This window comes from Petromyzon marinus, chromosome 16 (genome assembly GCF_048934315.1).
Source record: "Petromyzon marinus isolate PM22_M1 ecotype Great Lakes invasive population chromosome 16, UKy_Petmar_22M1.pri1.0, whole genome shotgun sequence".
Lineage (NCBI taxonomy): Eukaryota > Metazoa > Chordata > Hyperoartia > Petromyzontiformes > Petromyzontidae > Petromyzon > Petromyzon marinus.
This window is the reverse complement of record NC_133682.1, coordinates 8,505,451-8,531,394: the sequence shown is the minus strand read 5'-3', so window position 1 is coordinate 8,531,394 and position 25,944 is coordinate 8,505,451. Positions and strand designations below refer to the sequence as shown.

Here is a 25,944-nt window from a genome sequence, read left to right as displayed (position 1 = left end):
CCTCTCGCTAACGCACGCGGAGTCCCGCCCAGTGTTAGTGAATGAGCTTCCACACCCCCCACCCCCGGCACCTCCTCCTCGTCGTCGTCGTCGTCGTGGTCCCTCCTTAGACTCGCGCAGGAAATGGCCGGAGACACCGAGGACCACGGAGACACGGGACGCGCGAGGCTGCCGTGGTAAGGGGAGGAGGAAGGGGCAGTTGCCCCCCTTCGTTACAATCATTGCCTTTCATCATCGCAGTCGCGCGCTCGGTGGACGTGCGATGAGCATGCCATGGACGCTCTTACGCCAGACCCAGCGTCATTCACTCATTTTCAGAGGAGGGCCGGGCGGGCACTTTCGCCGATAAGACGTCGGTTTGAGGACCGCCAACACATTAGAAACTACTGGGGCTTGACAGCAGCACGATGATGGGGTGTGGGTTGGGGTTGTTGTCACGCGTTGTGTATTCTCAGCAGCCGCATGTCAAGGGATCACACTGGAGGCCACAGGGGGGCCCGCCAGTGTCCCGCGGGTGCTTGCGATGAAGAGCGCTGTGCCAGAATCATTCCCAGCTCAGCCTCTCTGCGTGGGGTAGAGGGACGTATTCCTTGCGCTAACGAGCACGCAATGATCCACACACCGAGGCCACGCGAGTTTGTACATTTTGTATTGCTGCTTTTCGTTAAACAGGTCCCCGGTGGTTTTAGATGGAGTGCCCTCGTCAATAACATCTGGTAGCCCAAAGCCTGACCGCCGATGAGACCCAGAATGGTGAAATCGTTCCCGAGTTTGCCTGCTAAAAACAAATGCTGCTGAACTATATATGTCTGGACTAAAGCGTATTTTTTTCTTGATTTGAAGCTTTCGTGACTGCATGAATCCATACTCTTTGGTTCTTTCGGTAAAGACACGTAGATAGAAAATTAATTGATCACGGCGTTTCGATCGCGACACAAGCAACCGTCATCAGGTGAATCACAGCAGGAGAACTGCTGACGTAGGAGGAAACAATTACCGAAAGAACCAAAGAGTACGTATTTTATTTATTTATACGTGGAGTCTTCACCTTGAAGTCGGGGCCATCATGTGGCCGTGGGCCGTAAGAAATTAAGTCACGGGGCTAGCTAGGGACCGGTTAGCCACCTCTGTGCTCTGGACTTAAGAATTCAAAAAGGCCAGCCACTGTTACCTGCACAGGAGCGATTGACATGTTCGTGAAAGGCTCTCGGTCCGGTCTGATGACTGGGACTACGCAACTGGTTGTGGCAACACGGAGCGACTTGCCAGATTATCTCTGTTCATCCGTCGTAGACTTTGGACTGCTGAGACCCACTCCCAGTTTAACTGTCTATGAAGTCTTTCCATTCACACCTCTACTACAATTCCATATCAATTCCTTCTCAGGTCAGTAGAATTCTTCCCCATGTTTTTATCCGTCCCCCGCCCACCCCCTGTAAGCTCTCTAGATTTGCATGCTTCCCCAACTTGTGCAAGGGTCTTGATAACGCGGTCACATCTAGATGCTGTATAAATCCAATTAGCATTGAATACCTACTATAATCACCCAGGAATGTCTGTCCTTAACGCTCGTGACGTCACTCCACATCGACCAGCCCCCCCTCATTAATATTCATGAGCAGGTGACGTCCTCCAAATGGACACCCCCCCCCACCCCTCCTCATTCATAATCATGAGCGGGTAACGTCACTCAATATGGAGTACTCCCCCCTTCCTCACTAATAATCATGAGCAAGTGACGTCACTCCCCATCGACCAGCCCCCCTTCCTCCCCCCTCCTCGGCGTCAACTCACAACCCTCACTACAAAGGCAGAACCCTCACGTCACGTGATCTCCGTGACGCTGTTGTTGAGACATCGAAGTAAAAAGGACGTCGTGATGAACAAGGGATTATAACCTTTAAATGAACTAAGTCTGTGTCACCGCGCCCTTACAAATTGCACACGAATGGATGCAATGAATATATCACGTCGCGGTCTGATTTTCGCTTGCAAGTTTCAGATTTACTGCAATACACTCGTCCTTGGACGGGCAAACGGCTAGTTGTATGATAAATAAACACGCTGGGCTCATTGACTAACTTACCTGTTTAGGGGCATGAGGGGTAGGTTTGGTTAAGTTTGCCCTTCCTGCCTTTGTGTGGTTGTCGCCTGCGTGGAGGTAATTACTCTAAGTGAATCGTTTGTTACGTGAAGGCGTATCTTTGCATCTAAGTAAGCCAATCGATGGTTGCACGGCATTGAACGTACGACTTTACCCAATTTGCCTTGATAATACAATACCGTGTAAACAAGACTCACTTGTGTTGACAAAAGAAGATAATTTACAATGGAAACACAACAATGACACGTGACACTGTGGGATGTGGAGAGCCCACCGCTGTGAGTTGAGGTGCAACACTTGGACAGGGAATGTTAAATGAGTCGGGCGCGAACACAAATGTACGTTGAGTTAGAGTACACTCACTGTGAGTGTAGCAAAACAATCTATTGTTCTATTGTACTAGGCTCCCTGCCTTCACCCATCTGCACTAACCAGTGTGGTGAAGTGTGCACATCAAGCCAGATGACCTCCATTGTATGGAGAGTATCCCCGTCCAGCAGTGGATGGACAAAAGGCTGTACATGTGCAATTACACAAATTGTCACGAATCAGTCGCAATTCGATTCAAGAATCTACTCTTTGCAGAGATAACAGGTTGCCTCATAGTTCAGAGCACTGAGCTGGCACCACTGAATACTTGGGTTCAAACCCAGGCAAACATCTGCGATGAAACTGGATTCATGACATTTGCTTCCACATTTAATTTTGCTGAATTCCAGTGCTGAGATTTTTTTTAAAAAATCTATAACGGGTTGACTGATATGTGCCAAGCCATTAATCTCCGTGACAGGGCCAGTGGGAACGTGCTGCCCCCTTACTATGTGGACCTCAGAAGTAATTGTGTGAAATCCGCTTTCGTGAGATCTTCTCTTACACGAAGGGCGGCTCTGCGAGAGGCCCAAATCGATACTCCCGAGTTCAGTACCGAGTCCGTTATATGTGATGAGAGGCATCGAGGGAGCATTTTTCTCCAGAAACTCACCACTTGTCAGGCAGGATAATGAACAGAGCTAATGCCAGTGACCTCTGGACAGCTATTACCATAGCAAGGACCATCCAGCAGTCAACCCAATAATCTGCAGCCACATTAGGAGACACAAATTGCAATTACGCCTTAGACGCATTTTGTTTTACACATACAGTGAGGGAAAAAAGTATTTGATCCCCTGCTGATTTTGTACGTTTGCCCACTGACAAAGAAATGACAGTCTATAATTTTAATGGTAGGTTTATTTGAACGGTGAGAGACAGAATAACAACAACAAAATCCAGAAAAACGCATGTCAAAAATGTTATAAATTGATTTGCATTTTAACGAGGGAAATAAGTATTTGACCCCTCTGCAAAACATGACTTAGTACTTGGTGGCAAAACCCTTGTTGGCAATCACAGAGGTCAGACGTTTCTTGTAGTTGGCCACCAGGTTTGCACACATCTCAGGAGGGATTTTGTCCCACTCCTCTTTGCAGATCTTCTCCAAGTCATTAAGGTTTCGAGGCTGACGTTTGGCAACTCGAACCTTCAGCTCCCTCCACAGATTTTCTATGGGATTAAGGTCTGGAGACTGGCTAGGCCACTCCAGGACCTTAATGTGCTTCTTCTTGAGCCACTCCTTTGTTGCCTTGGCCGTGTGTTTTGGGTCATTGTCATGCTGGAATACCCATCCACGACCCATTTTCAATGCCCTGGTTGAGGGAAGGAGGTTCTCACCCAAGATGTGACGGTACATGTCCCCGTTCATCGTCCCTTTGATGCGGTGAAGGTGTCCTGTCCCCTTAGCAGAAAAATACCCCCAAAGCATAATGTTTCCACCTCCATGTTTGACGGTGGGGATGGTGTTCTTGGGGTCATAGGCAGCATTCCTCCTCCTCCAAACACGGCGAGTTGAGTTGATGCCAAAGAGCTCCATTTTGGTCTCATCTGACCACAACACTTTCACCCAGTTGTCCTCTGAATCATTCAGATGTTAATTGGCAAACTTCAGACGGGCATGTATATGTGCTTTCTTGAGCAGGGGGACCTTGCGGGCACTGCAAGATTTCAGTCCTTCACGGCAAAGTGTGTTACCAATTGTTTTCTTGGTGACTATGGTCCCAGCTGCCTTGAGATCATTGACAAGATCCTCCCGTGTAGTTCTGGGCTGATTCCTCACCGTTCTCATGATTATTGCAACTCCACGAGGTGAAATCTTGCATGGAGCCCCAGGCCGAGGGAGATTGACAGTTCTTTAGTGTTTCTTCCATTTGCGAATAATCGCACCAACTGTTGTCACCTTATTCTTAGTTTTTTCGGTAAAGTCACGTTGAAGAGAAACAACAAAATAACAAAATATATATAAAACAATAAAAAAATTCAACGTGACTTTACCGAAAAAACTAAGAATATGAATTACTGCAGTCACGAAAGCTTTAAATCAAAATTTGTTGTCACCTTCTCACCAAGCTGCTTGGCAATGGTCTTGTAGCCCATTCCAGCCTTGTGTAGGTCTACAATCTTGTCCCTGACACCCTTGGAGAGCTCTTTGGTCTTGGCCATGGTGGAGCGTTTGAAATCTGATTGATTGATTGCTTCTGTGGACAGGTGTCTTTTATATAGGTAACAAGCTGAGATTAGGAGCACTCCCTTTAAGAGTGTGCTCCTAATCTCAGCTCGTTAGCTGTATAAAAAGACACCTGGGAGCCAGAAATCTTTCTGATTGAGTGGGGGTCAAATACTTATTTCCCTCATTAAAATGCAAATCAATTTATAACATTTTTGACATGCGTTTTTTCTGGATTTTGTTGTTATTCTGTCTCTCACTGTTCAAATAAACCTACCATTAAAATTATAGACTGATCATTTCTTTGTCAGTGGGCAAACGTACAAAATCAGCAGGGGATCAAATACTTTTTTTCCCCTCACTGTACAACCCCGTGGTCATGTGTGTTGATGTGCCTGTGTTCCTGGGAAGCAGCGGCAATGTGTCGTTTACATGATGCACTACAATCCAAGAAACCCAGATTTTATTCATGTCCTTGGCCTCTGGTAGACCGTTGAAGCAATCAACGATTACCTGGTGCTGTGTGTGAACATGAGCCCCCTGGAGACAAAGATGTGGTGTGAGCCGCCCACCATCCTTCGTGGGCCATAACGGCCTCAACAGTTGCTCGCTAATAGCGGAACTTGGCTTTCAGCTCAAGGAGAGACCTTTGTCCCGTTGTGATTTCCATTTATATCGAATGCTCAAGGATGCTTTGCAATTTATACACCATTGGCACGTTGTACGGTATTCAAAATAAAATGCATCAGCCATGGCCTATCCACTGCTGGATGAGGGGGCTCCCCTCACCGTCGCTGTCCTCCAGAGTCATGCGATGTCGCAATATCCATTGCCCCGTCTCTGCGTTGGCCGCCTTCTCAGGCGCGTGTCCCTCCTTTGGCTGACATTGAGTCACCAGCCTCGTCCTTCGGCCGTTATCCCTCCGAGCAGTTGTGCCCGATCAATCCCAAATTTTCCGCAGCATTCAACGGAATGCCTCCGATTTGCTTTTGTTGCCCGAGTACTCTACATGTACTCTTTGGGTTTTTCGGTAAAGTCACATATACATAAGAAATAATAAAAGAACATAATAGCGTACGACGTTTCGGTTGCAACACAAGCAGTCATAATCAGGTACAGAAGAGCTAAATTTACGAGAGAGGAAACACATAACCCCAGATGTATATACAGACACCCAAGTAGGGGGGAACTAACACAGATACAACAGGGGACACAGAGAGAGAAGCATACCAAACAAACAGGGTTTATCAAAATTTGGAAACCATATTGTATCTGTGTTAGTTCCCCCCTACTTGGGTGTCTGTATATACTCTACATGTGTTCCTCTCTCGGTCTATCGGCGTATTTCCCAGCATGCATATCCCTACACAGTACTTGTTTGTGCACTTTTCAGATTCTGTTCCATTTGATTTGCAGCCTTCATGTCTTCAAACCATTTGTCATGGTGAATTATACGATTTGATTAAAAACGTTCTTCTTCAGGCACATTTGTACGCTGAAAACGTCGCATTTTAAAGTTCGGTGTAAAATTGGGTATGGAAACGTCCGTGTTTATTTAAGGAACACGTCCTTGAAATCCAGGAAATGTAATGGAACCACACAGCAGTTCAAATTATCTGAGTTTCGGCAGTCCAGCAGTACTTAACGTGAATGCGCACGAGCTTTGGTCAGACTCACCAATTCAATTCAAAGTGTTATCTGCGCGGTAGCCTGAGTTATCGCGCCGCGTGTAGCCCAAGAAGAATCGCGCATGCACTTGGCGTTGCACTGATGCTGTAAAAACAAGTACTGCAGGGTACACGTGTTTAACTAAACATCTGTGTGCCTTACACGTGAACTCATTACTGCCAGGTGTCTGATTTGGAAAAACAATTTCTTTGACATCCACGTTCAAGCACACGCGTACACATCGAGTAACAAAAGCAACCACGTGCTTTGGAAATTCCAACAATGCCGAATTTATATTCCACGTGCTCAAACCCGTGGACATTCCGTGTTCCCTTGAGATCCTATTGTATTGGCAGTTTCCATGCGCACGAGTGTTTGTGCATTAAGACAGAAATGAACTAAAAACGTCCCGCTATTCGCGCCCACCTTGCATGAATATGCTATATAGAATGCGTATACAGTGAGGGAAAAAAGTATTTGATCCCCTTCTGATTTTGTACGTTTGCCCACTGACAAAGAAATGATCAGTCTATAATTTTAATGGTAGGTTTATTTGAACAGTGAGAGACAGAATAACAACAAAATCCAGAAAAACGCATGTCAAAAATGTTATAAATTGATTTGCATTTTAATGAGGGAAATAAGTATTTGACCCCTCTGCAAAATATGACTTAGTACTTGGTGGCAAAACCCTTGTTGGCAATCACAGAGGTCAGACGTTTCTTGTAGTTGGCCACCAGGTTTGCACACATCTCAGGAGGGATTTTGTCCCACTCCTCTTTGCAGATCTTCTCCAAGTCATTAAGGTTTCGAGGCTGACGTTTGGCAACTCGAACCTTCAGCTCCCTCCACGAATTCGAACAGTGCGTGTGTGATCGGCATCGCGCTCGCTGAAGGTGAATGCATTCAGGGAAGTCGTCTGCTGTATACGCAACTGCGCACAATTCTGAGTCACTTATAACTGCTTTGCCGTTACTTATTATGGACTCAGACTATTGTCCAATCGTCTCGTAGAGTCCCTGGCACATCATAAACTGCTACACAGTGGCAGTAGGGGTCACAAAATGGCGATTTATTACTAATAACCCCCAATGATCCGATCGAAATGAGGGATTTTTATCAGATTATTGGGGGGTGGGGCACGTGCCACCCCCCCCCCCCCCCCCCCCCCCCCCCCACTGGCTCCGCCAGTGCATCATAGCATGCACAGTGATCTATTACTGTGTCTTAGGTGAGGCAGGGAGAGACGTTCTGTCTGTGCGCATCCTGGGACTCGATTATGCTTTCCTGCAGGGTAAATAATTGGCATGTCCATAAAGTGTCCATAAAGGTCTCTCATCCATTATGAAAGGATTATAATTTGACAGAGGTTTCAGCCGGGTCGATAACAAATATACAACGACAAAGAGCCCCCCCCCCCCCGTATTATAATCTTATAGACTCTTGAGACGAGCGTTGTTAGCGAGTTCCCATTAAGGCCGGCACTGCGCACGAGGGGCTGTCGGCACAGCACCAGGTACTCGTTTATAGGCTGAGTCAACCCATGGAAGGCCCAAACACTGTTCAGATAGTCACGCACCAATGATGTCCGTGGCCAGGAATAGAACTCAGGTAGCCGGGTTCGTGGCGCAGTGCACGCGAACCAAGTCAAAATCAAAAATACCCCCTGTAAGTCTCTACAGACTGTATGTATGTTGGACTTCTTTTGCACCGTACGTAGCCAACCGTGCTAATCGCAGGTGCAGAGGAAGGACAACAAACTAAATACGAGACGCAGCTATGAAGAAATTCGTATTCAGCGAAGATGATTTAAAAGTGCAACGCGCCAGTGGCTTCCTAATATCGGGGGCAGATGCTGTTAGTGAGCAACTAAAGAGGGGTGGGTGGCCAGAATCACGCCCGGCCGCATTTGTCTCTCCCCAGTGGCGATGTTTACACATCGCACCGGGTACTCATTTGAGGCTGAGTCGACCGAGGGGAGGCCCAGGACTGGTTCAGATAATCGTCACACACACGCGTCTGTGTGTGTGTGTATTGTAATGAGTTGTATCCGTCTAAACCTTTCACGCGTCTGCTAAGGCGTTGACAGCACACATCGTTTGGGGATTTCAGAATCAGAATACGGATTTAGATTCGAGGAATCCGATGAGCTATGAAGCTCTTATCAACAGATGCCCAGTAGGGGCGGGTCCGAACGTAATAATAAAAAATAATAAACACGATAGGACTGCAAAGTGGATGAAAGGTACACACATCAATTTAAAGAATAAAAATAAAACGAAACTCCATAATGGAGGTTTTTTTGGGTTAGATCGCGTAAACATATAAATGTCGTTAAAACCCGCTACTACCCGACAAAGCCAACTAGTAAGGTTTGTCACGTAAACAGAACGTGCCAATTCGTCACTAGTACAGCATACCGGCGTGTTGGAGAGCCAAGCCCACTGGGCTATATTAGCTTCTTTTTCAGAAGCGGCCTGGCCACACGCTTTTCGGTAACAAAAAAATGTGTAATAGTGTACACAGAATGTTGCCAACACTTCAATCACACATTGTTCAAACTGATCTCGACTGTACTGCAATTCTAATGGTGCAATAATGTTGACGAAAGATTCACGACCACTACGCGCGCGCGTGTTCTCAAGACTTGAAACTCGTTAGTCGACCCCAGAAACTTGTTAGTTGACCCAAGCAACTCGTTAGTTGACCCAGAAACTCATTAGTTGACCCAGAAACTCATTAGTTGACCCAGAAACTCGTTAGTCGACCCCAGAAACTCGTTAGTCGACCCAAAAACGTGTTAGCTAACCCCAGAAACTCGTTAGTCGACCCAGAAACTCGTGAGCTGACCCCAGAAACACGTTAGTCGACCCCAGAAACTCGTTAGTCGAACCAGAAACTCGTTAATCGACCCCAGAAACTCGTTAGTTGACCTCAGAAACTCGTTAGTCGACCCCAGAGACTCGTTAGTCGACCTCAGAAATTCGTTCGTCTACCTCAGAAACTCGTTAGTTGACCCAGAAACTCGTTAATCGACCCCAGAACCTCGTTAGTCGACCCCAGAAACTCGTTAGTCGACCCCAGAAACTCGTTAGTCGACCCAGAAACTTGTTAATCGACCCAAGCAACTCGTTAGTTGACCCAGAAACTCATTACTTGACCCAGAAACTCATTAGTTGACCCAGAAACTCGTTAGTCGACCCCAGAAACTCGTTAGTCGACCCAAAAACAAAACGTGTTAGTTGACCCCAGAAACTCGTTAGTCGACCCAGAAACTCGTTAGTTGACCCCAGAAACTCGTTCCTTGACCCCAGAAACTCGTTAGTCGACCCCAAAAACTAGTTAGTCGACCCCAGAAACTCGTTAGTCGACCCAGAAACTCGTTAGTTGACCCCAGAAACTCGTCAGTTGACCCCAGAAACTCGTTAGTCGACCCCAGAAACTCGTTAGTCGACCCGGAAACTCGTTAATCGACCCCAGAAACTCGTTAGTTGACCTCAGAAACTCGTTAGTCGACCCCAGAGACTCGTTAGTCGACCTCAGAAACTCGTTCGTCTACCTCAGAAACTCGTTAGTTGACCCAGAAACTCGTTAATCGACCCCAGAACCTCGTTAGTCGACCCCAGAAACTCGTTAGTCGACCCCAGAAACTCGTTAGTCGACCCAGAAATTCGTTAATCGACCCCAGAAACTCGTTAGTCGACCCCAGAAACTCGGTAGTTGACTACAGAAACTCGTTAGTCGACCCCAGAGACTCGTTAGTCGACCTCAGAAACTCGTTCGTCTACCTCAGAAACTCGTTAGTTGACCCAAAAACTCGTTAATCGACCTCAGAACCTCGTTAGTCGACCCCAGAAACTCGTTAGTTGACCCCAGAAACTCGTTAGTCGACCCAGAAACTTGTTAATCGACCCAAGCAACTCGTTAGTTGACCCAAAAACTCATTACTTGACCCAGAAACTCATTAGTTGACCCAGAAACTCGTTAGTCGACCCCAGAAACTCGTTAGTCGACCCAAAAACAAAACGTGTTAGTTGACCCCAGAAACTCGTTAGTCGACCCAGAAACTCGTTAGTTGACCCCAGAAACTCGTTCCTTGACCCCAGAAACTCGTTAGTCGACCCCAAAAACTAGTTAGTCGACCCCAGAAACTCGTTAGTCGACCCAGAAACTCGTTAGTTGACCCCAGAAACTCGTCAGTTGACCCCAGAAACTCGTTAGTCGACCCCAGAAACTCGTTAGTCGACCCGGAAACTCGTTAATCGACCCCAGAAACTCGTTAGTTGACCTCAGAAACTCGTTAGTCGACCCCAGAGACTCGTTAGTCGACCTCAGAAACTCGTTCGTCTACCTCAGAAACTCGTTAGTTGACCCAGAAACTCGTTAATCGACCCCAGAACCTCGTTAGTCGACCCCAGAAACTCGTTAGTCGACCCCAGAAACTCGTTAGTCGACCCAGAAATTCGTTAATCGACCCCAGAAACTCGTTAGTCGACCCCAGAAACTCGGTAGTTGACTACAGAAACTCGTTAGTCGACCCCAGAGACTCGTTAGTCGACCTCAGAAACTCGTTCGTCTACCTCAGAAACTCGTTAGTTGACCCAAAAACTCGTTAATCGACCTCAGAACCTCGTTAGTCGACCCCAGAAACTCGTTAGTTGACCCCAGAAACTCGTTAGTCGACCCAGAAACTCGTGAGTTGACCCCAGAAACTCGTTAGTCGACCCCAAAAACAAGTTAATCGATCCCAGACACTCGTTAGTCGACCCAGAAACTCGTTAGTCGACCCCAGAAACTCGTTATTCGACCTCAGAAACTCGTTAGTCGACCCAGAAACTCGTGAGTTGACCCCAGAAACTCGTTAGTCCACCCTAAAAATTAGTTAGCCGACCCCAGAAACGCGTTAGTTGACCCCAGAAACTCGTTAGTTGACCCCAGACACTCGTTATTCGACCTCAGAAACTCGTTAGTCGACCCCAGAAGCTCATTAGTCGACCCCAGAAACTCGTTAGTCGACCCCAGAAACTTGTTAGTCGACCCAGAAACTCGTTAATCGACCCAAGCAACTCGTTAGTTGACCCAGAAACTCATTACTTGACCCAGAAACGCATTAGTTGACCCAGAAACTCGTTAGTCGACCCCAGAAACTCGTTAGTCGACCCAAAAACGTGTTAGTTGACCCCAGAAACTCGTTAGTCGACCCAGAAACTCGTGAGCTGACCCCAGAAACTCGTTAGTCGACCCCAGAAACTCGTTAGTCGACACAGAAACGCGTTAGTTGACCCCAGAAACTTGTTAGTCGACCCCAACAACTCGTTAGTCGACCCCAGAAGCTCATTAGTCGACCCCAGCAACTCGTTAGTCGACCCCAGAAACTTGTTAGTCGACCCAGAAACTCGTTAATCGACCCAAGCAACTCGTTAGTTGACCCAGAAACTCATTACTTGACCCAGAAACTCATTAGTTGACCCAGAAACTCGTTAGTCGACCCCAGAAACTCGTTATTCGACCCAAAAACGTGTTAGTTGACCCCAGAAACTCGTTAGTCGACCCAGAAACTCGTGAGCTGACCCCAGAAACTCGTTAGTCGACCCCAGAAACTCGTTAGTCGACACAGAAACGCGTTAGTTGACCCCAGAAACTTGTTAGTCGACCCCAACAACTCGTTAGTCGACCCCAGAAGCTCATTAGTTGACCCCAGAAACTCGTTAGTCGACCTCAGAAACTCGTTAGTCGACCCAGAAACTCGTTAGTCGACCCCAGAAACTCGTTAGTCGACCTCAGAAACTCGTTAGTCGACCCAGAAACTCGTGAGTTGACCCCAGAAACTCGTTAGTCGACCCCAAGAACTCGTTAGTCGACCCCAGAAACTCGTTAATCGACCCCAAAAACTCGTTAGTCGATCCCAGAAACTAGTTAGTCGACATCAGAAACTCATTAGTCGACCCCAGAAACTCGTTAGTCGACCCCAAAAACTCGTTAGTCGGCCCCAGAAACTGTTAGTCGACCCCAGAAACTCGTTAGTTGACCTCAGAAACTCGTTAGTCGACCCAGAAACTCGTGAGTTGACCCCAGAAACTCGTTAGTCGACCCCAAAAACTCGTTAGTCGACCCCAGAAACTCGTTAGTCGACCCACGCCCACCCCGCGGATGCTCTTGTCATTCATCAAAATGTGTCCGTGACGTTGCGGGTGGCGCAGCGCGTGAATGAACGACGCCACGACACCAGGAGCCGACGAGGGCGTCATGTGTTGTTTGTTCCTGAAGTAAAATCCACCGTGGTTGTGCCTGCCCTTCATACCCAATGCAATATTCCCAATGCAAGATGAAGGGCCACGTTGGTGTTTGCTTTCGTGGCCCGAAAGTGCAACATGTGACCGTGCGCGCCTCACCCCTGGTCTAACTTGTGAATTCAGAATCAACTATCCAGGGGGGATATGGGTGCAGCCTCAGGGTAAGAGGGATTCTTTCACGGCAGCACCGTTTAAAACGGAGGCCTTCATCCAGCAGTGGATACACCGTGGCTGGTGATGATGAAGGTCCAGATGCAAATGCATCGGGAGGCACTGGGAAATGGCCATCACGAGGACAAGAGGCAAAATTCGTGTCCATGATTAGAAAGCGACAGAAACCTCGACCGAGGAGAAGAGAACGATCCATGGATTGTATTTGTAGTCTGTACCGTGCGCGTCACATCAACTGAATTGCATGGCGACTTTAAAACCGTTACTACCAGTGGTGTGTTGTCCATTGCAGGTGCTCAGAGAAGGTGGTGGTGGTGGAGGGAGGGTGGGTTAAAGATCAAGATCTCATCCAGGGCAGAGCCGTTCATGCCACCACCACCATCATCATCAATCTCGCAACCACACGCCTTCTCCCCTCGACCAGATCCAGCAGCAGCTGCTGCTGCACGGCAGACACAGCGACCCCTAACACCATATGCCCTGGCAGTCTACCAACCATCTAACCTTTGGTCGTCCCTTTAATCGCCGGACTCGTGGAGACCATTCCAAACCGCAACACTTTTTGACTGTTGTTTAAGTTCAAATACGAGCACGTTAACTAATCCGTGATCAGTATTTCCTCTTTACAAATCTTCTCCGTTTGAATACAGGTCGCTACGCGCCCCACGCACCTGATGATTGGTAATTACGTTGCAGGTGGCATAGAGACCGCTGATTCAAATCAAGGCTTTGCGCGTGGGTGTCTAAACGCGTTTTCCACGTGGTCTGGAGAGATCCGATTTAATTTAAGATAGAGAGCTATTTGTGTGTAAAGTGTCCGTGTGTGTGTACCGAGTGACGTTAGGGCACTTATTTAAATTAAGATGGAAATCTCGGGGTGTGTGTACGGTCCGTGTGTCCCATGCGGTAGCTGTTAGCGCTACGCTGCGCTACGAACCCGGAGACCCCAGTTCGATCCCCGCTCGCGGCCAACACCGGTGACGATTATCTGAACCGGTCTGGGCCTCCCCTAGGTCGACTCAGCCTCAAAATGTGTACCTGGTGCGGGCGTGGTGTTTTCCTCCCACCCCATCGTGTGCCGTGCCTGCTTTCATCGGTGCCACTCGCTCACAGCACTAGCCCCGCCAGTCTGTTCAGCACTATAGCGGGGGATCTTTGTCTCTGTCCCATGTGATGCAGAGAACGCTGATTGGCATTAATGAACCGCGCCCTGCGTGGACCTTGAACGTGTTTACCAATAATAGGGCACGTCTAGCGTGTAACCGCTTCATTTGCATTTGAACGGAAATGATCGCTAAATGTGGAATTATGCACCGTGGTGGCTCAAAAGACCTGGGGTTGTGGAGTCGCCTTCCCTCGCCTCTTGTTGTTGATCTGCGTTGATTCGAGTTATTTTTTGCTATCTGAAACAATGTACAGTGTAAGTGAATGATGCAGACCCAGGTAAAACTCGTCAAACCGGGCCAGCGTTGTTAAAACACGTCAACGACAGCTCGGCGAATGAGATCACCATGATCTTCATATTTCTACGATGCTATTTCGAGTTGGACTGCGTATTGTGAGGCACGATGTCCGACGTTTCACTCTCACGCGCTTGGCAGCTTCTCCAGCACGCCAATTGAAGCCTCTCCCTCGTCACACTGCAGTAGTGTCGTGTTGTGTACAAGCATCTTTTTCGTGAAGCTCGATTATCTAGCGCCACCGCATGCCCATTTCTAGCAACACTTTTTTTTTACAATTTTGCTTTAAGCGACGTCTAATGGGGGGTTCGACAGTGTTCAATATATTTTTTTGTAAAACCAATTTTGCTTTAATTGATGTGTAATGGGGTTTTTTTTAAAATAAATTTTGCTTTAAGCGATGTGCATGGTGGTTCGACTGTGTTCAACAATTCAGACCATGACGAGTAACGAATGCAATTCAGCTACGAGATCAGCTTCTGGGCAGAAGCGAGATTCTTGGATTAAAAATCCATCTCAGGATCCTGAGAGATGGATAGCTCATGGGTGACGATAATGATGACTAAAGCTTAACTATTTTTTTTATTTGACCAAATAAGGCCCATTGAGCTACATAGCTCTTTTCCAGAAGCCGCCTGGCCACAGATGATAGCGCAACAAAGTGGCTTATCACGTGGAAATGTATAGCAGCCAAATACTCTAAACGCAGGTTTATAAATGTGAAGGGAAGAACCGGAGGACTCGGAGAAAAATCCAAGCAACCACGGGAAGAACATGCAAATTCCAAATATACATACATCAGGGTCAGGATGGAACAGACAACCTCCTGTATACCAGGTGAGGTAGTTAACATCTCGCCATCGTGACTGCCTGGAATAGACTTTCTGTTACATGAAAAGTCACATCGTAGATTGTCTGCGTCTCGGCGATTTATTTATGGATATACAGCCGTACCCAACCGTGGCAATGTGGAATTTCCACAACTAGCTTGGGGCTATCGACAGATGAGTGCCACCCCCACTCCTCGTTTGAGCAGGAAGATACTTTGGCTTGACAACTACTGCCATGTTTAAGGTTAGGTTTTAACGATTATTGGTACACAGATTTGTTATAAATATTTAAGTCCACGGTGTAACATTTACCAAGTGCTATTTACGGTATTCAGAATGCGTTTGCATATCGAGGAGGTGAATGCGCTCTATAAATGTGATGGAAATATATAGCAGAATAGTGCATTGCTGTCCTGCGTAGCAGGACATGTTTAAATTAATGTTTCAGACGCAACGAATTGCGAATGTATACGAGAGAAAGGAATTAACTGTAACCGAATCAACGACAGGTTAGAGATTTAAAACGCTGTCTCGAGGCATACACATTGATTATCGGTGGCATCTGCTTTTGCTATTGCGATGTCACGAATGTGTTCTATAAAACAGCAAACCCCTTGACAAGCGATTCACGCGAATTTTCTGCAAAGCTTAACATTTAGGAGTATAAACAATCCGGGTCAAAGAATATTCAGTTTAACACGTAGGCTTTGGCGACAAATTATTCATAATAAAGGTTTTTGGGTTGGATCGCTTAAGTAGAAATGTGTCTTAACCCTCCACCACCCGACACAGCCAGTAAGGTTCGTAACGTAAACGTGCCAATTAGTTACGACTTCAGCCCATCGGTGTTTGAGAGTAAATCCACAACGTTTACAATTTGAGTACGATTTGCCGGAAAAGTTAAGCAATCCACTGAAGCAATGCACTATTCTGGAAAATCGCCCGATGATGCTGGATGTAATTACCAGCGAAACGTCGAACTACTCAAATTGTAAATGTTGTGGATTTACTCTCCAACACACCGGTGGGTACAAGGAGTGACTGATGGCACGTTTTATTTACGTGACAAATCCCTTGCTGGCTGTGTCGGGTGGTGGAGGGTTACGACACATTTATACTTACGCGATCTAACCCAAAAACCTTTATTCAGATATTATTGCGATGAAAACGTGCATGTATATGTAGTGACATTGGGGATGTCACTGTATGGTGCGGCCCGAGAGGACCATAGCGTGCGATGTCCTTACATTGCGGACAGCACCGTGTGTGTTGCAGAGTGAGGCCGGTTCTAGCAGGGCACGGCGTGCGATGCACCGTCATCGCGTACACCCCGTAGGTGGGTGGAGTACCAGCCCTAGTGAGGGCTTGGTGAGCGCTGGGATAGCGTGGGGACCACGCACAGCGTGCAGTGCGGGCTCCCACAAGAGGGAGTGGGAGAGTGTCAGCCCAGGGACAGGGTTGCCCCGGGCCATGGCACTCTGGTTGACCCCGTAGACACGCGATCTGGAGTGTCCACAGAGAAGGCCCCAGGTGGGGGGGGGGGGGTCTAGGGGGTGATCACGTGTCCGGGGAGAGCTCTCGAGAGGGATCGAGAGAGCTGGAACGCTCTCGAAGGTGGACGGGGCCCGAGGGCGGGGCCGAGGGCGGGGCCGAGGGCGGAGCCGGCCCCGACCCGGGAGGATATAAGGTGGCTCCCTTGGAGGGACCGGAGTCGCTTCGTTCTGCAAGCTGGAAGCTCTACGTCCTACGTCTGAAGAGGCACCAACACGTGGCCCGGGACCCAAGTTCGGGTCCAGTCCGTCGTAGCCATAACTCCTGTATGGTAGTGTAGTTAGCTGGGTGGTCACCCCACTGGGCTGTATCTGGGAAAGGGGCAGCTGCTCCTTTTGTATACACGTGTTGTGTAATAAATGTGTTGCCTCTGAAGCAGAACGTCTGCGACTCAGTTGAACTCACTACATGTACATAAATCGAGACATAGAGACTTACACATTTTAACTATGATTGTCATATTTGCTTTATCGTATATGATGTTTTGATTATGCACATACCAAACATTTACATTCTAATGTTTTTATATATATATGTTTATAGAATCCATTTGGACACATTTTTGTATGTAAAAGAACAAAACTACATATACATATACAAACGCAGACACATGTTCAGAATGTTATCTTAAAGCTCTACTGGACTAGCCAAGCCTCGCTTGTGTAACAATGGCTCGATGCATAAATACATTTTCCTTAAAGAGACATTAGCTGCCCCAGCCTGGTTTACTCAGGGTTTAAAGGTCACACGCCTTCCTGGCAAATCGCATCATGTTCACAGTACAAAATGACTGGCCTCTCTAAATGTCAATTACTCGAGCATAATTTGCACTATAATTATTCATCTACGCCAAAATTCCCTTCTGTTTCCTGCTATAAATGTAAGTGGAATGAACCGATGCCATTCCTTAATTTCGTTAATGTTTCTGTTATCGTGAAGATTATATGGAAAGGAATTGTTGGTCCAGAATCAGTCAAAATAAGCCATCGCTCTTCCTTGCGAGTGCCACTCATTAGGAAGTTAACTGTGATTGTGTTCAGAATGAACTGCCCCCCGCCATAATAATAATATGGAATTTTAACCACAGGCTCACGGACTGCCAAACTGAGCGGTCATCAGCCACCACTCGTCCGACCATGTAGACTGAGATTTTCTGCTTTGAGACTGACAATGTCCTGTTAGTGTGGGTGTAAACGAACACAATATGAACATACGGAACGGAAATACCCTGGCAGTAATACTGGCATTGAAGTTAACAAACAGCACACAAAGCAAGTCGCATTCATGATAGATATGCAAGCACCCTTTCACCATAGTCACTGTGATGTTAATATCGTGACCTACAAAAGTAAATAGAACATTTTTACGTGAATCGGTAACAATTGAAATTGTTGCACAATGGTGAATTGGAGAAGAATTTTAGTGTTGCCCATTAAACCGGTCCAGTGCACTCGTGTCTTGTTTACAAAGTCGCCCTACATTCGCACACCATGCTAGTTATAGGTAAGGATTAAGTATACCTGTGTTCTGAAAATGAAAAGAGTGATTTTCTTTTAAAATATATATGTATATTGCAAATAGTTACTTAACATTTTATGTTAGCCTTCATTTACTGTTGGCAAACACTCAGTCGATATAAATCGATTTTAATTTGTCTCACTTTGCTGGCAACGTCAGGATGCCAGGTGTACAGACATGGTACGTGGCTGATCTACACCTGCATGCACATACATTTAACACCATAAACAACACTTATAAAGGCCATGATGGGTAATTGTATGTCGAGTGTTGCCTTTCATTGTCATCACTGGTTTATCCGCGCCATTCTCTCTGCAAAAAAAAAACGTTTCCAAATCGACAAATCTGACCATCGATCCATATCGTGGGCAAATGAGATAACAGACAGCGGTCACATGTCTATCTGATGCCGTGTACTCCACAAACAATCAAACACACATTTCAACAAACGCTCTTTTCATTGGCCGACAGGAACGGGATTCGCTCCCCGCTGCACACCCGTGGCCGCTGTAAGGCTGCTAATGCGCCAACTTGACTCACGGTTTGGCGTGAGTAATGAAGAGGCATAAGCAGCCTTGGACAGAACTCCACTGTTTGCTATTGACACAACAAGTTGACATAGTTGCTCATTATAAATGTGTTGCTGGTGACGACTGCCCTAAACATGCCCTGGAGAATCATGCCCTTAAGGTGTGCAGGGGATTGTGTGCTAGTTATAGGTAAGGATTAAGTATACCTGTGTTCTGAAAATGAAAAGAGTGATTTTCTTTTAAAAATATATATGTATACTGCAAATAGTTACGTAACATTTTATGTTAGCCTTCATTTACTGTTGGCAAACACTCAGTCGATATAAATCGATTTTAATTTGTCTCACTGCTGGCAACGTCAGGATGCCAGGTGTGCAGCCATGGTACGTGCCTGATCTACACCTGCATGCACATACATGTAACAGGGGATTGTGGGATTGCAGAGTCAATTACCCACAATGCATTATACTTGCCGCCCGCATGGTAGGACCACGATGCGTAGCACCACGAAGCGTAAGCTTGTCAAAATCTTGGTAGCTAAAAGCACATTCGGGCTGATGCAAAACTGCACTTTGGGTAAGATGCCAGAATAATTAACATAAAATCTAAATCACAGGTGGCTGAACAAGTGGTGATGGGTGCTTAGTGCAAGGCACTCTAATAAGTTCCACAAATTTGTCAGCACAGTGCTGGTCACAAGCTGAGAAGCACAGTTCTGCGAGAAGTGCTGTGTTTTTAGGAAGGACATGGAACAGGCCTTGCGATTAAAACATCCAGGGTTACCCCCACTTCTGGGAATCCACCTTCAACAGATCCTTGCTTCCTGCACAATGCGCTCGCGCCTCGAGGCTTGGTCACAAAAGCCTCCCCCCGCTGCCAAACGACGTGCACAGCTCTTATTTGTGTGGTTGGGGGCAACTTCAAGCTTATACATTTCTGGCCCACCGGCTAAGCGACAGCCAATCTGTGCAGGGGCGTCACCTGGGGCTCTGTTGCTGCTGCTGCTGTTGCTGCTGCTGCTGTTGCTGTGTTTGCACCGCGGGATGCTGTCGCTGCACGCGGTCGACAGGCGGCTGTGGCTGCTGCCGCCCGCTCGACCTCGCGTGCAACAGGCGCTGCCTCCCAGCCACACCGCCCACCGCATGGGGCGCGTGGTACGTGGCGTGCAGATAGCCCTGGGAATCCTGCTGTCCACTCGCCATCCACAACAGCCTCTCTTGAGATAGCAATTGCTGCTGCTGCTGCTGTGGTTGCTGATGCTGCTGATGACTTCTCTGTTGCGGCTCCGCGCTCATAGAACGGTGATACTGCACATTTGGAGAGCGCAATGTGTGCTCTTGCTGGTGCTGCTGCTGATGCCGTGGCGATGGGGACTGGTGCTTCTCTGAGGATGATCGCCTGCACTGCTGCCGTTGTTGCTGCTGTTGCTGCTGCTGTTGGTGCTGTTGGTGCTGCTGTTGATGCTGCTGGTGCTGCTGGTGTTGTTGATGCTGTTGTTGATGCTGCTGTTGCTGCTGTTGATGCTGCTGTTGCTGCTGCTGTTGTATCTGCAGCATGGTCGGCATCAGCAGTGTCGGCTGCAGGTGCCCTTCTGCTCTCCGTTGGGCCTGCACCCTCAAGTGCTGTCCCTTGTTTTGAGCACAGCTCTGCTGCGCTTGTGACTGTTGGTCAATTATTTGGTGCTGTTGATGCTGTTGCTGCTGATGCTGTTGCTGCTGATGCTGCTGATGCTGGTGCTGCTGGTGCTGCTGATGCTGGTGCTGCTGATGCTGGTGCTGCTGGTGCTGCTGATGCTGGTGATGCTGGTGATGCTGCTGCATCAACGGTTGTTGACTAAAGGTTGTGAAGGACGGCATCATAATGGAAGCTGAAACCAGGATGGGAGTACCACTTAACGTGGTCACCACCTGATGGGGCTGTCCATGCATGTGCCTGGAAATAAAACACACTTTTGTTTTTTAAGCATCAGCATTCGGTGCAACTTAAATGTATGCAGGAGGATGTGGGTTCGATCCAGACCCTGACGATGCCCGTATATATGGAGTGCGCAAGTTTCCGTTCCATGTGGTGGTCACGTGGACTTTTCTCTGGGTCCTCCGGTTTTGCCCTCCGCATTTAAATTGATTTGGCACCTGTGATGATAAAGGCACGTGGTGGCCAGGTCGCCTCTGAACAAAAAGAGCTAAGACGCCTAAGAGCTCAATAGAAAATTGTTTTGTTTAGCTTAAAACTGACTTCTCAATACATAGTGCACTCACAAAAATGTACGGTGTGAATCGAACATTATTTTATATTTATTGATCCTATTCTAGTGAGAGTAGGAAAAAAATATGTAAATGTCTCAGGAACTTTACATATTTGAAGTGCTGCAGTTCTGCTTTGTTATTGAAACGCATTGCACAACTGAACAATGAAACTTATCCGTTTTTTTATCAAGCCAAGAGCACCAAGAACTCATATAATGAATTTACATTTACAATAGTGCTCAAAACTAAGCTTGATTTTCAATGAAGGGTGAACAGATACACACGAATGTGGGTGATGATTGATTTAAGTAGAAATGCTGTAACAATTCCCATAAACCGGCACCTTATTTGAATTCACTCTTATTTTATTCACACTGTGACGGTCTGAGTCTAGCCATGTGCGCTAACCGCTGCACCACTCAGCCGGAATATTACCGATAAAACGAACGCATTGAAGAAGGCCCATTGCCCAAAACGTCAACTATTAAATGTTTCCGTTTCTTTGAAGGCAAACAGATGAATATGTTGAGTGTTCTTTTTTTTGGGACTCCCCCCACATCGCGATCCGCTGTGATATTTCGTGCACTCGCAACTGCTGTTGCTTGCTTGCTGCTGCTGCTCTCGCGTTGCCCTTACCACTGCGGCTGCGTGGTGCTGCACTCCACCGCGGGCAGACCCGGGCCACGGACTCCCGGAGAGTCGGGGGTGGTGGGGTGAGGGAGCAACATCGCCGACGACCTCCGGGCTCCCAGCGCTGGGTTGTCCGCCACAGGCGGCGCTCGAGAGGTCGACTGCTCCGACAAAGCCTGCGCCAGTTTAACACGTGACCAATATCATCCAGAATAGAGGTTTTTGGGTGAGATCGCGTAAATATTTATGTAAATGATGTCTCAGGATCTCACCCCCAAAAAAACTCTATTATGAAAGCCTGCGCCGTTTCACAGACGTTGAAGTTGAACTTGTATGCTTTATTTTACGTATTTATTTTTGAGCGGTTTGCTTACCTTTCCTATACTTTGCACTCCTATCGTGTTTTTTCATTGTTTGTTGATTGTAACTTTCTGACCCGCCCCTACTGGACATCTGTGAAAAAGAGCTTCATAGCTCATCGGATAGCTCCAGGATAAATACATGTTGTGATTTTGAAGTTTTGTGCAAACATTTTAGTTGTTCCAAAACAAGCCTCGAGTACCTGTAGTCATGAGTATTTGATGTCTGTAATGTCGCCTATAACTCAAGAACCTAATGTAGTACTCGGCTGAGCAATTGAGCAGTAGCTCAATGAAGAGTGCTCAGGTTGTACCAGGAGCGTTTGGATTGATTTGGCATTTGGATGTTCCTAAAGAAGCTCCAAACTCATTTTGAGGAGGGTGCTGTATTGGGGCATTGACAGATGTGCTGTATATATATGGAAGGAAACTGCAATACGCAGGGAAGACCCAAGCATATACAAAGTAATTGACGTGTGTCGTGCTTCCCTTACCCCTACCCCCGTCCTCCCCCTTAAAACAAGGTCACACTCTAGAGCTGAGCTCAGGTACTCCACTCTCCGCGTACTCAGCTCGTATGGTTTCCACCGAGTCCAAGCCGCACCTAGGAACAGACATCCTGGCTAAACCAGAGGGGGGAGCAACCAAATACAGAGCCGAGAGATAACGTGCGACCCCTGCCCCCCCCCCCCCCCCCCAAATTGTGTGGCAGGCGGTGTCACTGCGTCGGTGCGTAGCGTGGAGCGCTACCATGGCAAGCTGCTGCTGGATGTGGCGGAGCTCCTCCTGCTGCTGCAGGATCACCGTCTGCAGCACGTGCGTCCTCTGCTCCAGCTGCTCCTTCAGTCTCTGCATGGCGCTCTGCTGCAGAAGCAATTACAGCGACGAAGGGTCGTGAATACTGGGGGCGATAATACGCACGAGGCGATGTCTGAACTGCGCAATCCGAGAGACCGTTCGATTGGTCCCCTCATCGTGCCCTGCGTGTCACATGACCACATATTTTGTGTAATGGACACAGCCTAGTTTTAAACGCATTTTAGACAGCACAATGAACACATTTGGTTCACTCTGTTGAGTTGATGGCCCAGAAACAAGGCTGTAGGCATTATACACACATGGTGATGTCCCCTCCATTTATGTGAGTTTTCTCCAGGCACTCCGATTTCCTCCCCAGTGCAAATATACACGGAGCCAACTCAGTAGATTTTCTGAGGAACAAAAACACACCTGATAAAACAATTAACGAGATGTTGGTGACACTGCATTGGCATAGTAACATTTCAAAAGATAATCGTGGAAAATAAAACCTGAGCACGAAATTAAAGAAATTGTTTGTTTTGTTTTAATTTACATGGGATTCGTGAATAATGCAATCGGTTGCTATATTTGTGACTGCAAAAAACGTATCGACCAGGTGGGTGAGGCTATCTGGGGGTGCCACAGTGGCAAGATGTTAACTACCTCGCCCGGTCTGCAGGAGGTCGTGGGATCAATCCTGACGCCTGTATATTTGACATGCTAATTTCTCTGCCCCAACCCCCACCCTCTCTCGCGATTTAATACCTCGTCACAGAGGCGTGTCTCTCTATGTGTCTCTCCTGCAGGGGCGGAGCCAGGATTTTGACTTTGGGGGGGCTGATATCCAGTGTTTATGTTTTCCAATAGGCGCCACAAATGTATAAAAACAATTTTATTGTATTTGAACGCGGAGTTTATTAATAGGTCGGAGCCGCTGATGTGGCTAATAAGTTCAATAAGTTCGAAAGGCTGCCGCTCAAGCAGCCTGCAGGGCAGCACACAAGGTGGCAGCCTGCAGGGCAGCACAAGGTGGCAGCCTGCAGGGCAGCACACAAGGTGGCAGCCTGTAGGGCAGCACAAGGTGGTAGCCTGCAGGGCAGCACACAAGGTGGCAGCACAAGGTGGCAGCCTGCAGGGCAGCACACAAGGTGGCAGCCTACAGGGCAGCACGAGGTGGCAGCCTGCAGCATTTTGCAGCAGCCGGATATCCGGCTATCCCGATTACCGACTTTCCCAAAATTTCAGGGTGGGCTGAGCCCCCCCAGCCCCCCCTGTGGCTCTGCCCCTGCTCTCCTGTGTGTGTCTCTCTCTCTGTGTCTCTCTGTCTCTCTCCGTGTCTGTGTTTGTCTCTCTCTCTCTGTATGTGTCTCTCTCCGAGCTTGCATTTACATACAGTTCTCACCTGATGACGGTTGCTTGTGTTACAAACGAAGCGTCGTGTTCGATTATTTATTTTTTAAAATTATTTCTACGTGACTTTACCGAAAGAATTAAAGAGTAATTTCTGCAATCACAAACGCTTCAAATCAAGATTGAATATTTGAAGTTTGTATGTTCTCCCCGTGGTCGCGTGGATTTTTCTCCAGGACCTCTGGTTTTTCCCTCCACATTTAGAAACATGCGTTTAGAGTATTTGGGCCGCCATACATTTCCACGTGATAACCCACTTGGTTGCGCTATCATTTGTGGCCAGGTCTCTTCTGCAAAAGAGCTATATAGCTCAGTGGGCCTTACCTGATAAAATAAAATAAAAATTCTGGTTTAAAATAGTTTCGTTTATCTAAGCAGATGCTCATCTGATTAATATAGTCACATTCTGTCCATAGGTTCGTACAGGGCTGTTTTTTACTTCAGAAAGAAGTTTAATCTTGTTTGGTCTAGCACATCCATCACGTGTACCCCCATGCCAGTGCATTCAGAAGAGGCTCTCGTAAATGTATCCATGAGTATCGTCTGCCAGTGTGTGCATTTTGCATGATTTAATGAGCAAAAAAAAACATGACAACAGAGAGCTTAAACTCTTACGTGTCCTGTCTTTCTGCCCCAGTATCTGAATCAATTACACCTCGTGCTTTTAAAGAAAAATATTATTAAAAACACCGCTTAACTATTTCGACATTCATCAGAGTGGCTGGGGAGTTAGTGACTTGGAAAATAGACGCTAATAGGTCTCTGTCGTATTCACACTTCTAAAGCCCTATCATTACACCTAAATCCAAACGACTTATTTATTTTGTGCCAATTCAAACGTTATTAAAATTAATATAAATGCAGCCGGATAATGTGTCACATGCTTTGCATGTTTTTTTCCTGTGCTCGAGCCACCTTCACACACTGACCAGTGTGGTGAAGTATGGTCAAATAACTCCCTTGGCCTGCACGGTGCAGGGAGGCTCTCATACAGCAGTGGATTGGCAACGTGTCTGCACAAGTGCATGTACGTTCTTGCATTGGTTTGAATAAAACCGCAATGAGGCATCTGTACCGCAGCATGGGTTCGTACATCAATACGAGAATGCAGGTTCACACGAAAATAATTTGGCCAGGTGGACACTGCAGCTTTCAGTTCAATCAGACAGTTGAGTGATTTAATCCGGGTTTGCGGTCAAATCAGCCCTTGATCTTGACCTTTCCATGGTCAATAAAATAGGTACCAATTTTTGTAAAGTCTAGAGCGATCGTCCTTACTCTTTGGTTCTATTCGGTAAAGTCACGTAGGTAAAAAATAAAACAACAAAAAATCACGACGTTTCAGCCACAACACAAGTGGCCTTCATCAGGTGAAGGGACCGTACTGTCCAGAGGACAGCGTTGGAGTGAAGACAGCCAAGCCCAGGTCGCGTCCTTTAAGCTTGTGGTCGCGGCATCATTTGAGGAAGGTCAGCATCTTGGCTGTCTTCACTCCAACGCTGTCCTCTGGACAGTATGGTCCCTTCACCTGATGAAGGCCACTTGTGTTGTGGCCGAAACGTCGTGATTTTTTGTTTTATTTTTTACCTACGTGACTTTACCAAATAGAACCAAAGAGTATGGATCCTTGCAGTCACGAAAGCTTCAAATCTAGAAGCAATCGTCCTATGAAGAGACTGGCCCATCATAGGAATATGGAAATTCCATCACTGGCTCAGGGCTGTGAAGGAGTCAAGCACTAACCCACGTCATTTTGAAACCTCGTGGATTCTTACTGCACCGAAACACACATGTCCACACATTCACACGTGTTCATATGTCCAATAATTAATAA

General features: G+C 47.2%; 1 protein-coding gene and 1 long non-coding RNA gene across 5 annotated transcripts in view; one reads left to right on the top strand and one right to left on the bottom strand.

The window, feature by feature from the left end:
- The first annotated feature begins 56 nt into the window (after positions 1-56).
- Positions 57-24,240, top strand: LOC142924746 (uncharacterized). The gene is made up of 3 exons (XR_012941825.1): positions 57-176; positions 22,612-23,704; positions 23,809-24,240. It is a non-coding gene; the product is annotated as an uncharacterized LOC142924746 (long non-coding RNA).
- The window catches only part of LOC116942863 (uncharacterized), a 66,963-nt gene continuing 58,153 nt past the window's right edge, over positions 17,135-25,944 (bottom strand). For all 4 annotated transcript variants that reach the window (XM_032955247.2, XM_032955246.2, XM_032955248.2 and 1 more), the window contains 3 exons: positions 22,650-22,763; positions 21,547-21,716; positions 17,135-20,596 (listed from right to left, as the gene is read on the bottom strand). In XM_032955247.2, the coding sequence (XP_032811138.1) occupies positions 19,642-20,596; positions 21,547-21,716; positions 22,650-22,763 (1,239 nt within the window). In that variant the 3' untranslated portion in view covers positions 17,135-19,641. The remainder of the gene's footprint in view (positions 20,597-21,546; positions 21,717-22,649; positions 22,764-25,944) is intronic.